Source organism: Apiospora phragmitis, assembly GCF_038363925.1.
Source record: "Apiospora phragmitis strain CBS 135458 chromosome Unknown utg000010l:1.0-9815664.0:1.0-9183399.0, whole genome shotgun sequence".
In the NCBI taxonomy this organism is placed as follows: Eukaryota; Fungi; Ascomycota; class Sordariomycetes; order Amphisphaeriales; family Apiosporaceae; genus Apiospora; species Apiospora phragmitis.
This window is the reverse complement of record NW_027117409.1, coordinates 8185999-8198558: the sequence shown is the minus strand read 5'-3', so window position 1 is coordinate 8198558 and position 12560 is coordinate 8185999. Positions and strand designations below refer to the sequence as shown.

Genomic DNA, 12560 nt, shown 5'->3' with positions numbered 1-12560 from the left:
GAATGAAACATAATACGGCGAACTTATGGCACCCAACTGCCACATCCCCGTTGGCTGCTGCTGCTGCTGCATGGCGTTGGCTGACAGCAGAATTAGCTGGATATCAGAAGCGGGGAGGAAAAAGAGAAAGCAAAGACGATAGATCTCTGTTTTATTTGCTAGCATCAGAACGGTGGTGGGATAACAAGCATGATGCACTCTTTACGGATCTGCATCGTTGGAGCAAATTGGCGTTTGGAGTGTTTTTATTATTTATCTTGACGAGTATGAACTTCAGATTTCCACCTTTTATCAAAGAGCGAGCGCTGGGCTAGAGAGTCGTTATAGACAATAATAGAGATTCTTTAATTTCTCACATAATATGACCGACCTATAGCACTTTGATTTATTGGTCTGTCTCGCAACTTGTTATTGACCACGATTATGATAATACCCCGTCTATTTTTGCAAGAACATGGGCTGACTCCGGACATAGGATGGATTCGGTAACACATGTGCATCTAGTGCCGGACTTTGTCAGTGACGCTTGCATGCAGAAGCCACATGCGCACGAGATCGGTGGCGATGCAGCTCACCTCACTCACTACCAGTGTCCATCATACTGCGGCACATTCATTACATGGCTAAGAGTACTATGAAACCGGTTACTATACAATCTAAGATAGCTATTGTGCGTTGTAGGACGCCCCGGTTTCCCCAACAGTGTGCAAGCAAGATGGCCCCTTGGTATATCAGCCAACATGTTGGGCATATAAGATCCCACCCTTCACTCCTACCGATTACCATTAGAACTGTTCGGTGTCACTGCTGCAGACAATCCTTCTGAGATGAGTAAGATGCACCGACACCACCTTAGACCCATACGCGCCATCCGCCTGCTTAAGAAAGCATTCACTCGCTCAGCACATCAGATCCGTCGTACTCTCGATAAACAGAAACCGCTGCCATGCTTGAGAGGCGTAGTAGCAGCACAACCCCAACCACAACCGCCCACACAGAGTTCACAGGAACCCCGCCAAGAAAGCGCCCATAATCTTGCCCAACTCGCTATCCACTTTCTCACAAAGTTTCTAGAACTGAATCAGCACGTCGCCCCCGTCTACGATATACGCGAAGTAAACCAGCCAGTCCGGGCACGAGGATCACATACCTTTTCATACTTGCTCATCTCTTCGACCACATCTCTGCTCATACACTCCAGATCTTTACTGAATTCGGCTAGGAGGCCGTCGAGCCTGGACTTCATTCCGTTGGTCCCCTTGTCGCGACGCCCTTCCTTGGACGAGCCGGGAACCTCGCCGTACGGTGGCCTGGCCAGAAGCTCCTTGCCAATAAGTTCGATCTCGGCCTGGGCTGCTTCCTAGTCTTGTCGCAGGCGCGAGAGTTCGTCCTTTCCATTGGCTAGCACTCTCTCGAAATCCAAGACCAGGGTGCTGATCTGAATAGTCTGGGAGCGTTGGCTATCTTCTCCGTTGTCTTGGGTGGACACGATGCTGAGCTGTGCTTCGCCATCAGATAGAGGAGAATAACCTGACAAAACTGCTGGTCTAGTTGGGCGACTGGGTTGATGCAAGCGTTGATGGATGTTGTCACTTCGCCAACCAGGTCCTTTTCAACCTTCTCGAGCCCGTTCATAGCCTTGGAGTGCAGAGCAAGGCGTAGCTTGTGGTAGCGCTCTTCAAGTTCGGTCACTACAGGAGATTCAGGCGAGGGAGATCGTGACCGCGAACGACAGGCGGAATAGGATTGTTGTTGGCTGGCATTAAGTTGACGTGGGTCAACAAGGTGCCGTTGAGCATGGGAATAAGACTGTGGTGAGCGGTAATAGGGTTGTTGCGGCTGTGGTGTATGGTAGACTTGAGGATAGCCGCGCTCGTGGCGATATTGTCGCTCAATGCCGACGGGGCTCGGCTCGTTCCTAATGTGAGCTCCATTGTAGCTGCCGTTCTTCCTGAGGAGTTCCTCAATGTAGCCCGTGTTTTGGGGGACCGCACTTCTCGCGTATGACGCAAAGCCACCAGTATGCTCCTTCGTGTAGTCAAAGACGCTGTAGTCCTGAAGGTCCTGTTTGACAGCATCTCGCATCTTTGGCCCAGGAAGATTACTGTGCGAGGCTCTGAATGGAGCAAATGCGATCGTTTTGTGCTGCTTGGTAGCACTCGCCCGCTGTGAAGGAGATGTATCGATATTGACAGGTTCGGCTTCGGCAAAACGGCGCCTAAGAGACTTGGCCGTGCGAAGGAGTTCTTCATCTTGGGAAGCGTTAGGACTGGCCCTCGTAGGTGATAACATGGCGCAGTTGGAACACCACTCTTGCAATTCGATACAGATTCTAGAGGGTATGGTGGTAGGTCTACGGCCGCTGATTGCACGAAGTGGAAGAAAGCAGGGCCCGTCTACCGACGCCGTATTGAAGAATTATGCTGAAGAATTTGAAGGTTCGAAGTAGTGAACGACGAAGTACTGTCTCCATTGGTGGATTTAAGCGTAAATTTCCCAGATTCTTCAATGGATTTGAATGGCTTTGGTGGTTTGTTGGTGTCTTCTCTCAGTTGAGGAAGGTACGCATCTGAATGCCCTGTTGGGCGTACCTTCCATCAAATCGCTCCTTCCCCTGACGGAGGTCGATACGCTTCCCAATGTACGTACCTACCTATGTAGAAGCACACAACTGATCAAATTAATTGCATCTTCAAAATGCATCCACACCAACTCGGTAGCAACATAGCCATCGTCATCGTCCTGTTCTGTTACCCATATAGTTCACGAGATCTCGCTGTCGAGACAAGTATGCAGCTTCTAACGGAAAATACCGTTTGTGGATAATCCTTGGTATATCATTGAACTCGGCGTCTCCGCTTATCAGCTCCTCCATACTCCAGCCAGTCTTATCTACTACTGTTCCTACAAGAGGGCGATTTGTGTGTCGTAAACTGGCAATACCCCAGGTTGAGCTCACTGAGTTGACCCGCTAAGGTCCTCATGATGCAGCTATATAAATAGGAAGTGTTCTCCAACTTCCCCGCTCCAACAACCCCTCTTCATCTTCTATCCAGACAGCAATAGAGAAGAGACAACAGACATCATGCCGGAGACCAAGTACTTCCATAAGGAGTTGACCCTTTCGGCGCGGTCCGAGCCAGCCGGGCAGAAGTTCCCGGCAAAACTGACGTATTGGACTTTCGGCTCGCCATCAAACCCGGCCGTGTTCATGCCAACATGTTTCGGGGGTGACCTTGAGGGCACAACGCCTTTCCTGTACAGCAACGAAAACGGAAACTCTGATCCGCCCTTCCCGCCGGAGAAATACTTCGTCATTGTCGTGGGATTGATGGGCGGCGGCGAATCGTCCTCTCCGTCAAATCAGCCGCCCCCCTTTGATGGTAAGCGTCTTTTGGAGCTCAATATTTCCTAATACGTACCTGGGTTGGTAATGATTATATTCCACGACTGCATGCATTTTGGCCCGTGGCGGTCCTTAGACCTGCAAAGATAATAAAAAGGCCATCTGCAAGAGCGAGAAGAGAACTAACCCCAATGCTTTGCAGGCCCGAACTTCCCAAGGGTCAGTTACGAGGATAACATTCACCTACAGCATGCCTTGTGCACGGAGGAGCTCGGGATAAATAAGATTTTCGCCTACATCGGCTTCTCTATGGGCGGACAGCAGGCCTACCATATGGCCACTCTATACCCTGACTTTGTGGAGAACATTGTTGGGCTCGCAACCAGCGCGAGAACGAGCTGGCACAACTGGTCTTTCCTGGAAGGACCTAAGCACGCGCTGATTACAGCTCATGATTTCCACGGTGGAAGCTACACGAAGCCAGCTGTCGACGGCGTCAAGGCTTTCAAGAGAGTGTACGCAACATGGGCCTTAAGCCAGGGCTGGTTCCGGCAACAATGCTGGAAAGAAGCTGCGTTTGAGACCCTTCAGGACTATCTCGAAGCGAGATGGACTACCGGGCCTGACGCCAACGATCTTTTGGCCATGCTTTGGACCTGGCAGAAGGGTGACATCTCATTGCTGCACCCCGAAGATGGCGGAGATCTTGCGAAGACGCTGTCAAACATCAAAGCCAGGTGTCTGATAATGCCCAGTCGTACTGATCAATACTTCCCGCCCGAGGACAATGAGGAGGAAGTGAAGCACCTGAAGAATGGGGAGCTCGCGATTATCGAGACGGTGTGGGGACACTTCGCCGGTGGCGGCATAGGTTCGAAGCAAGATACTGAGTTCATCAAGAAGGAAGTGAGGAGATTCTTAAAGTTGTAAGGGGGCTTGTTGCGGATATCTCGTTTTGAGCTGCCAGGATACATGTATGTATTTAGGTCCCATATGGTATTTATTACCTGCAAGAAGCTTGGTAATGTCGTTTTGATCTATCTTTTTGAACAGTGTTCGACATGCCAGTCCTAATAGAAGTTGAAATTACTTACAGCACTTCTGTCTTCATCATTATCTACCCTCGGATATCTTTGTGTAATCATGCCATTTATGGCATCTATGTCGATCCATCAGATTGATAGTGTGGATGTTAATGAGGGGGGTCGGGCCAGTGGGAGTTAACCTACAGGGTGTGCCTGGCCCGACAGACGGGTTAGCATGCAGGGGCCGACCTGGGATGCAACTGACTTTGTGCCGCCATATGATACCCTGTATTTAAAGTGAGCATTAAAGACAGATGCAAGCACTACAACCTTCTGTATGTGCCGTGTCTTTGAAACTGTAATGAATACCTACTCACGTCTCACAACAAATGATGACTCCGGTAACCACCTTTGTGCATTAACTCAGAGACGGTGAGGATAGTGTAACCAGGTGTGCCTGGGATTTGGGCCGAGGTGGACACCAGACAGCTCAACACTGACTTCATCAAGCTCCCCTCCCAGCCACTCACTTTCTGGGCTTCACCTCCTGCCACTCAGTGGTCACCGCCTTGGTTACCTACTCCTCTGTGCACGCAAGGGATCTTGTACCTTACAGCTTTTGCCATAATGAAACCAAATTGCTTCTGTCGTACAACAGAAATACTGCGCCGAATTCGAATCGCACAATCGTCCCTGAAATAACGTTAGACTGTCTTATCGGACAACGACACACCGTCGTAGCAACCCACCGGACCAAGTCAAAACAAAGTTGCGCTTGGTCGCAAAACAATACTAGTTTGGCCATACTGCTTGGAACCCAAAGAAGAAGATCTTCATCGCCATTACTCGGAACACATAGACAGCTCACTTGACGACGCAAGCTTCATCCACGATGGTTTCTCCACAGCAAGCTTTCCTGGGGCTGCCCGCGTCGCTACTGCTGCTGATCGCAAACCAGCTCCACGCGCAGCAACTGCTACCCACCGAGGTCAAGAAGATGTCGCTCGACGAGGGCGAGAAGCTCATGCCCCATTTCCTGCGCTTTGCTCCCGAACTGGAGCCCGCCCGATCGCCCGTCGAAGCGCGCCGCGTCCTCGACCCGGAAGAGGAGCTGCTCCTAGCCGCCAACGCCTCGGCCACCTTGCCGTTCCGCCCGCCCTTCGGCATACACTACAGCGGGGGCGAGGCCCTCGAGGATTCGAGCCTCGCATTGGCGCTGTTCCGGCGGAGGCGAGACGCCCTAGCCCGCCTCCAGGGCCGCGCGTTCGCGTGCCCGGAGAACACCAAGAGCTGCGACTCAATCGGGCAGCCGAATTACTGCTGCGCGACGGGCGAGACGTGCTTCAAGGTCAACAACGCCCCCAATGCGGGAATGTGGGATGCTGCCCGACCGGGGCGAACTGTGGCGGCACCGTAGGGAATTGCGGGAGCGGGAGCACGGCGTGTTCGGCCGAAGAGGGCGGTGGATGCTGCATACCGGGCTACATGTGCGCACAGATCGGCTGCGTCGCCAGCTCGGTGTCCGTCATCACCATGACGACGACTTCGTCCACGGTTATAGCAGCGCCGTCTCCCACGACCGTCGTCACGACCGTCGTGGTCACCGTCAGCCCGTCCTCGCAGAAGCCGACGACGAGCACCGTCACGCAGACGACCACGGACGGCGCGCCCACCCCGACCAGCACCGGCGGCCAACCGCCCTACCGGCCCACCAGCGGCTCCGACTCGCCGGGAACCACAGACGAGCCCGCGCCGACAACGACGGAACCGCCGCCCAGCGACTACTGCCCCACGGGCTTCTACGCCTGCCTCGCGACGGCGGGCTCGGGCTGCTGCCGCACGGGCCGGGACTGCGTCACGACGTCGTGCCCGCCCATCGCCAAGACGACGCTGACGTCCAACGGCATGACGCTCGTGCTGCCCGCCACCGACGTGCCCGAGGCACCGCCGGCCGAGGCCACCTGCGCCGGCGGCTGGTTCCTCTGCCCCAGCGAGGCCGGGCCCGTCGCGGGGTGCTGCCCCAGCGGCTATGACTGCGGCTCCGCCAGCTGCACGCTGAGCGCGGTGACGGCCACGGCCACGGTGCAGAAGGAGCTCCCCGGCGCTGGCAACCGGCAGAGCGGGGGCGGCGCGGCGATCTGGTTGGGCTTGCTTTGGTCGGCGTGCGGTATACTTGCTGGGGCTGTGTTACTTTAGGGGATGCTCTACTAGGAGGAGGAGGAGGTTTATGTGGAAAAGGAAACGAATGAGGCTGCATACGACATTTTTACATTTAATGGAGTTTTCAGGGAGAGTTAGCGGGCCGCACCGACGATTCTATAGTATTGGATGAAATGAGAAGAACGAGCCATGAGTACAAGATAGCATATATTGAATCCGCGGTGCTTGCGCGGGCACAGTCAACGGCAGAAGATGTACATATCGCCACACTCCAGGGGCAGTGAGTGGCATTTACATATTATGAGTTATCGAGTTTATTGAAACCACCGGCTATATGACCACGCAAGCAAAGCAACTAGAACATCGTGAATTGAAAGTAACCCCTTGCAGACTCCCTGGTGGCCCGTCTGTTAAACATCACTGTGAATAACCCCGGGAGCGTGTGGCTCATCAATGTATAAATTTCCCCGACCGAACCTAAACTCTCTACTTCACGGCGTATGTCCCTAGTATTGCCACAACTAGGTTCCCCAGGATGCATATGGATTCGATACAAGGTAGCGGGAGCGTACCAGATCTTTTGCTTAAATTCCCCGTGCGTAAAGAAGGGCTTTGGTCCTATATATGCTCAGGTTTGTGTGAACTATCTAGACGAAGCCCTCCACCCCCTGGATTAAAGACAGTCCAAACAAGTTAATATCTTCGTCGACACGATGAAGGTATCCCAGTCCCAGGGTCACTTCGCATGATCCGATTGGTGCATCTCAAGTAGAAACACAAATGCTTTTTCTTCTCTTTCTTCTACCTAAAATGCATGGGGGTCTAATCAAGGAATGTAAATGTGGGTAAATCTACATGATTGATTTACATGAATCGAAAACCTCCCAAACCCTAACATTATGCTTCCTTGCTTGTATGGCTATGCTACCACCCTCAGACATTAACGGGTGGCCTCACCGAAAACTGATGGGAACGAAAACAGCAGCTCGAGAGTGAGCCCAGAGACACAATGACGGTAAGGAAATGACAAAGGAAAATCTCATTAGCGACATTAAAATAAGGAAAAGGTCATCAATGCTTCCAACGAAAATGCTTCTAGGTGGCACCATAGCATTATTGAAGTAGCAAGTGTCGTGATATGAAGCTAGATCCCGCCGAAAGAAAACCTGGTGGTTAAACTCTCTTTCCATATCTGCTGCTGCTGCTGCTGCTGCTGCTGCGGCCAGGGATTTAGAGAGCGATCATGACGAACATGCCAGCCGCAGCCAGCATGCTGCCCATGGCGGTCAAGGCGCCAGCTGCACTGTCGATCGGGAGCGAAGTAGGGCTGGCGGCGCCGGTACTCGAGGGCCCGTTGGGGGTAGCCGCGGCGGAGCTCGAACCAAAGGTGCCGTTATACCCCCCAGCGCCGCCGGAGGGCTGGCTGCTGGCCGTCACCGTGGCCCAGCCGTAGGACGAGGCCAAGTCCCAAGACGCGCCAGAGGAGTAGGAAGCGCCCGTGGGCGCCGCGCTCCTGTGCAAAGTCGCGGTGACGGTGCCCTTGACGGTCGAGATAACGGTGGTGTCGGAGCTGAACGCGCCCGAGGCGCCCGACGTGGGCCACGCGCCGTAGTCGGACCCCGTGAAGGTCGTCGTCCACGAGCTGCCGGTGAGGACGTAGGTGCCGCTGGGCGTGAAGGAGGACCCGCCGAAAGTGGCGGCGGCGGGGGCAGCGGAGCCGCTGCCCATGATGGTGGCCATGGCCTCGGTCTGAGTGCACTTGCCCGAAGGCGCGGAGTAAACGCCTCCGTTGGCCTTGGTGAAGACACACTGTTAGGGAGGTGATCGTGGTCAGCAACTCAGCCAGCCTTGGGTGTATTTTTAAGTCGGGGGATTGCAAGGGATTTAGGGGGCTTACGCTATCACCGGAGTATGCCGAGGCAAATGTGCCGAACGCGGTGTTGTTGTTGAAAGGGTAATCAGCAGAAACTGTAGTGGCGGCCACAACCATTGCGACTGCGGAGGAATTCATTTTAGCGGAGAGAGAGGTATATCGGTGAAAGAATAGTTTAGGAGTTGTGGAAGATGCTTGAGGCTTGGAACTGGTATGATTCAGGGGTTGAGTGGTTAGCACGTCTTGTATGAGAAAAGATGGTTTGGTTTGATATTGCAGGATAACTTGACTTGGCCTCGGGCGAGATTCCAGGAGACTTATAGGCAACCTGGGCTGTTGTATGCTTCTAGTATAGAGCTCGAAGGATGATGTAGCCGCATCATTTGTTTTCAGTGAAGAACCTTATCTGAGGCAAACTGACGAACACTCAGCCGGCGCAAGAATACCTTCTTCCCAGAGTGCAGGCAGTATGAAACGTGACACAAAGGTTAGATTACACATCAATGCCTGAGCCCTCTACGGCACTGCATGTTCTTATTATGGTACAGGGTCGTTGGACAAGCTTTGATCGGCGAGACATCCAAGAGGCTCTGGCTTTTTGTGTTAACTGACGAGCCGTTGGAGTGGAGAAGGCTCGATGTCTCAGGGCAGCCTGTGCCTTTCGGTCGACGCAAAGCTCAAATCAGCATAGCGTTTTCGAAGCCAGCCGACATGGGAATTTTCCGGGGTAAAGGCTACATAGGACGCTTGGTGCTGGCCATAGTTCTGATCCTCTGCTTGGGCGATTTGCAAGCCATCCACAGAAGAAAGCGTCCGCAAAGATGGACGCATGCCGTAGCTCTATACCACCTCAAGACACGTCACAATGGGACCTATCTCGCTCCCCTCTTGTCGGGCAGGCACGTGAAAGATGGCTTGAGAGACCTCGCGGGGGAACTTGACCTGGCGCTGCTGACTTATTGTGCATTTGCTGGTTACCCCGTCATTCTCCGTCTTGTCCTGAACGATAGGCCGCGATTTCAGGCAAGTTCTTGGTCTTAGATGGGTCCAGTTTCCTTCAAGTGTCTGTTGGCCTGTTTCCCGTACATCCAAGCCAGGACAATAAGGTTGGGAAGACATTTGCCTGACTGGCATGGCATACGCCAGCAAGCCCGAAATGCCCGCCCAAAGCTAGTTCCTACGATATTCATGAGTAGGGGAGCGGAGAGCCCGCCCGAATTCTTGTCTATGTTTAGAAAAACTCTTGTCACCACTGATGCAGGTGGAGGAGGTATGAAGAGGGTGATGGATGCAATTGCGCGGCTCCGAGCCTTACCCGCTCAGAGATGCATATCTTGTGCGGGGATATACTCTCAAGCAACCTTTGACGTGGCAATCCTGCGTTGCCCAGGAAAGATAGTTTTGATCGGGTCTTGATTTGTATGGTAATCTAAATGTGCCAGTAGAAAGATACGTGATGGTGTTGGATCCGACTCGGGCCGGCCCTCGCTGGTGTGTCACTGAGCATTATATCATATCCAGGAAGATATTCCACCATTGAATCTAAGTACGAAGGATTTATTGTGAATATTTTCAACAGGGGAGAGTTAAGGTTACAAGCGCTAGTTCCACCGCAAAAAGGTCCGTCCCGTTGATGCTGCTAAATACCAAGTTGGTAGGATTCTTTGCCGTTGGTCTTCCTCGGTGCTTCTTTTTTTTTTTTTTTTTTTTTTTTTTTCTTTTGTTGCTTTTGTCCTTCCCGTCTCTTCTTTCGGCTTCCCTTTCAACCTCAATTGGCTACATGTAATTACGTACTGATTTATACTCTAAGAATAATATGCCGGCTCAATTAGGTATGCTGCCAAATGTTGTTATTGCGCAGTCTTGTATCCGTGGTCGAATCTCCATCCTTCCACGAAGCTTGTTTACCCTGTTGGTATCGAAGAATATTTACATTAGACAGGCACTTATCAAAACAAGTCACGACGGCAAAATACAATTCCACTGGACTCCGGGCCACGGGCTATGAAGTTCTGGTTCTGGTTCAACCATATTGATTTGATCAAATGCAGACTCAACGCCATGCTGTCGTGTATCCTGTTTTCACATCTAAGCAAACGTCGTAGTCCCACTTGCGGCCACGTTTGCCTCCATCTGATTGTCACTCAGCAACGACTCCCTGCCCTGGCGCAGAATCCTTGGGACGGTCTGTAGGCCCTCGTAAGGAGGGCGATAGCCTCGACGAAACCTTTCGCCCTGGATGGCAGGCACACCCTCAGCAGCAGCGGGAGAGTAACTGGGGCCTATCGACCCTCTACGGTACTCCTCTCTCGTCGTTTGGAGGACTTCTGCGCCCGTCTCCCTCTCCTTCCTCATGATCATCTCGGATTTTCTCTGGAGATTCAGCGGCGCCGGAGCGGCAAACGGGGCTGACCTGTGCTTCAACGCTTCCAAGCCGACGCGCCAGCGCTGGTTGTCGCCCGTGCAGCACGGAAGGTCGCTCTCCGCGACCTCGACCCTGTTGCCGTCGGCGTCCTCGATGAAGTGGCGCGCGGGGAGGATCTCGAGGTCGTAGATGGGCTGGATTTGCGGGTAGATGTCGTAGTTGTGGATGTGGCGCTCTATGCGCTCTTTGCGGACCTCGTGCACCTGTGGCCGGACATGTTCATGCGTAACGGCTGTTAATTTGTCAGCAGTGTGCCACAAATATTCTCATGAGGCCTTGAGGGTGGTGCGATCACGTACCTGGAAGACGTTTTATGGATTGGTCTTGATCCACCGTATCCGTCAAATCGAGGCCGGCCTCGACCGCCCACGACAGGTCTTCCATCTTATTGACAATGGCTTTATTGTGCTCATCAGACGAGCTCGCCAGCCCCCTCTCACCGTCGGCGCTTTCCGCCGGAACCTGGCTTGTAGGGGCATTCTGCTTTTGTATGAATTTAGCGGTGTCGAGGGTCTGCCCATATCCGATCGAGCTTGTGTCCTGCGGAGGCTTAAAGCGTGTATCCTGCGGAGACTTGGAACTTGTTGCCTCAGGTCTCGGTGGCCGCGGAGGGGCCTTTTTCGCCGGCTGGCTTTCCGGTTCCGTCTGATATGCACCCTTTCTGAGTGCAGGATGCTGTCCAGAGTCACTCTCATGAGAGTGGACTTTCTGCTTCAGCTTAGGACCAGCCGCAATGGCCCAGGGCGGATCTTCCCTTCTCGCCCCCAGGGGCCGCTCGGCCTCTTGAGACTGCTCGGCCGGCTGGCTTTCATGCTCGTGATGTCTATGACTTGGCCTCCGGACCGACCCAAGCGAGGACACTTTCCGTGGTTCGGGGAGACATGGATTGGCCTTCCTATAGGAGACACTCCTTGGTATAGAAAACGGGTCAGTCGCTGTTGGGGTTGTTTTCGTTTCCTTGGGTTCACGCTTTTTCCGCCTCAGGCTTCCCAAGTGAGTAGACAGAAATCGCTTCATAGTTCCAGATGGTCTGGTGTTGGTTAGTATGGAGCTCAAAAAGGGTTCGGCAACAGCGTGTATATTCAATGCTATATGTGGGCCTTTCCGAGAGATAAAGTATGGCCTGCATATGATGTTTGAAGCTTCCTACCTGAGTGTTCACAGCTATTACCTTCGAATGAGGTGTGTTTTCCAGTGCCCAAGAGGAGAAGGCATGCGGACGTAACGGTAGTTCCTAGCCGTTAGCTCTTGTCGGTGGGCCCACGGTTCATGCCCATATGCTCTAGCAAAATCCAAGAGCGAGCTATGATGATGCTGTTCCTATGATGTCTTGAGAGTTCAAGGATCCTCGAGGAAGGTTTAGCCCGTGGTTCTCGGTTTACCTATCTACTACTACATAACCCACTAACTCTGTGCGTCATCTGGGGATCATATATTGGCACGAACTTAGCATTTTAGCTTCAACGTCTACTGGCGCCCATCAAGCGTCGACGCCACCAGCGACCAGTGTGGGGAAGGGCCAGACTCCCTCATGATGAGAGGCCACTGTTGAGTTTCTACTGGACGGATATTCTACGTAGTATCTTGCTAGTCCCACGCGATAATCTTCCTATGGAGGGCGGACGCCACAAGATCACACGGTCATACGTCCGTGGTTGCCAATGGAGCTGGCCAGGCACGTCTTGGGCATAATACTACCAGGTCTCGGACTACTCCCCGAGCGGGAATGAT

The 12560-nt window shown here is 53.0% G+C and overlaps 5 protein-coding genes across 5 annotated transcripts; 2 read left to right on the top strand and 3 right to left on the bottom strand.

Moving 5' to 3' along the window:
• Window positions 1-1001: 1001 nt before the first annotated feature.
• Window positions 1002-2292, bottom strand: PG994_012253 (uncharacterized protein; the record flags this gene model as incomplete). The annotated part of the gene is made up of 3 exons (XM_066863662.1): window positions 1002-1070; window positions 1151-1360; window positions 1531-2292. 3 exons carry the CDS (start codon window positions 2290-2292, stop codon window positions 1002-1004), a joined length of 1041 nt encoding a protein of 346 aa, XP_066712772.1.
• A 793-nt stretch (window positions 2293-3085) lies between these two features.
• On the top strand, window positions 3086-4276 carry PG994_012252 (homoserine O-acetyltransferase; the record flags this gene model as incomplete). The annotated part of the gene is made up of 2 exons (XM_066863661.1): window positions 3086-3383; window positions 3549-4276. 2 exons carry the CDS (start codon window positions 3086-3088, stop codon window positions 4274-4276), a joined length of 1026 nt encoding a protein of 341 aa, XP_066712771.1.
• A 987-nt stretch (window positions 4277-5263) lies between these two features.
• Window positions 5264-6567, top strand: PG994_012251 (uncharacterized protein; the record flags this gene model as incomplete). The annotated part of the gene is made up of 2 exons (XM_066863660.1): window positions 5264-5773; window positions 5869-6567. 2 exons carry the CDS (start codon window positions 5264-5266, stop codon window positions 6565-6567), a joined length of 1209 nt encoding a protein of 402 aa, XP_066712770.1.
• Window positions 6568-7761: 1194 nt separating this feature from the next.
• On the bottom strand, window positions 7762-8521 carry PG994_012250 (uncharacterized protein; the record flags this gene model as incomplete). Its single annotated transcript, XM_066863659.1, has 2 exons — window positions 7762-8325; window positions 8429-8521. The coding sequence occupies 2 exons, from the start codon at window positions 8519-8521 to the stop codon at window positions 7762-7764; spliced, it is 657 nt and encodes a 218-aa protein (XP_066712769.1).
• A 1971-nt stretch (window positions 8522-10492) lies between these two features.
• Window positions 10493-11846, bottom strand: PG994_012249 (uncharacterized protein; the record flags this gene model as incomplete). Its single annotated transcript, XM_066863658.1, has 2 exons — window positions 10493-11061; window positions 11129-11846. The coding sequence occupies 2 exons, from the start codon at window positions 11844-11846 to the stop codon at window positions 10493-10495; spliced, it is 1287 nt and encodes a 428-aa protein (XP_066712768.1).
• Window positions 11847-12560: the final 714 nt, after the last annotated feature.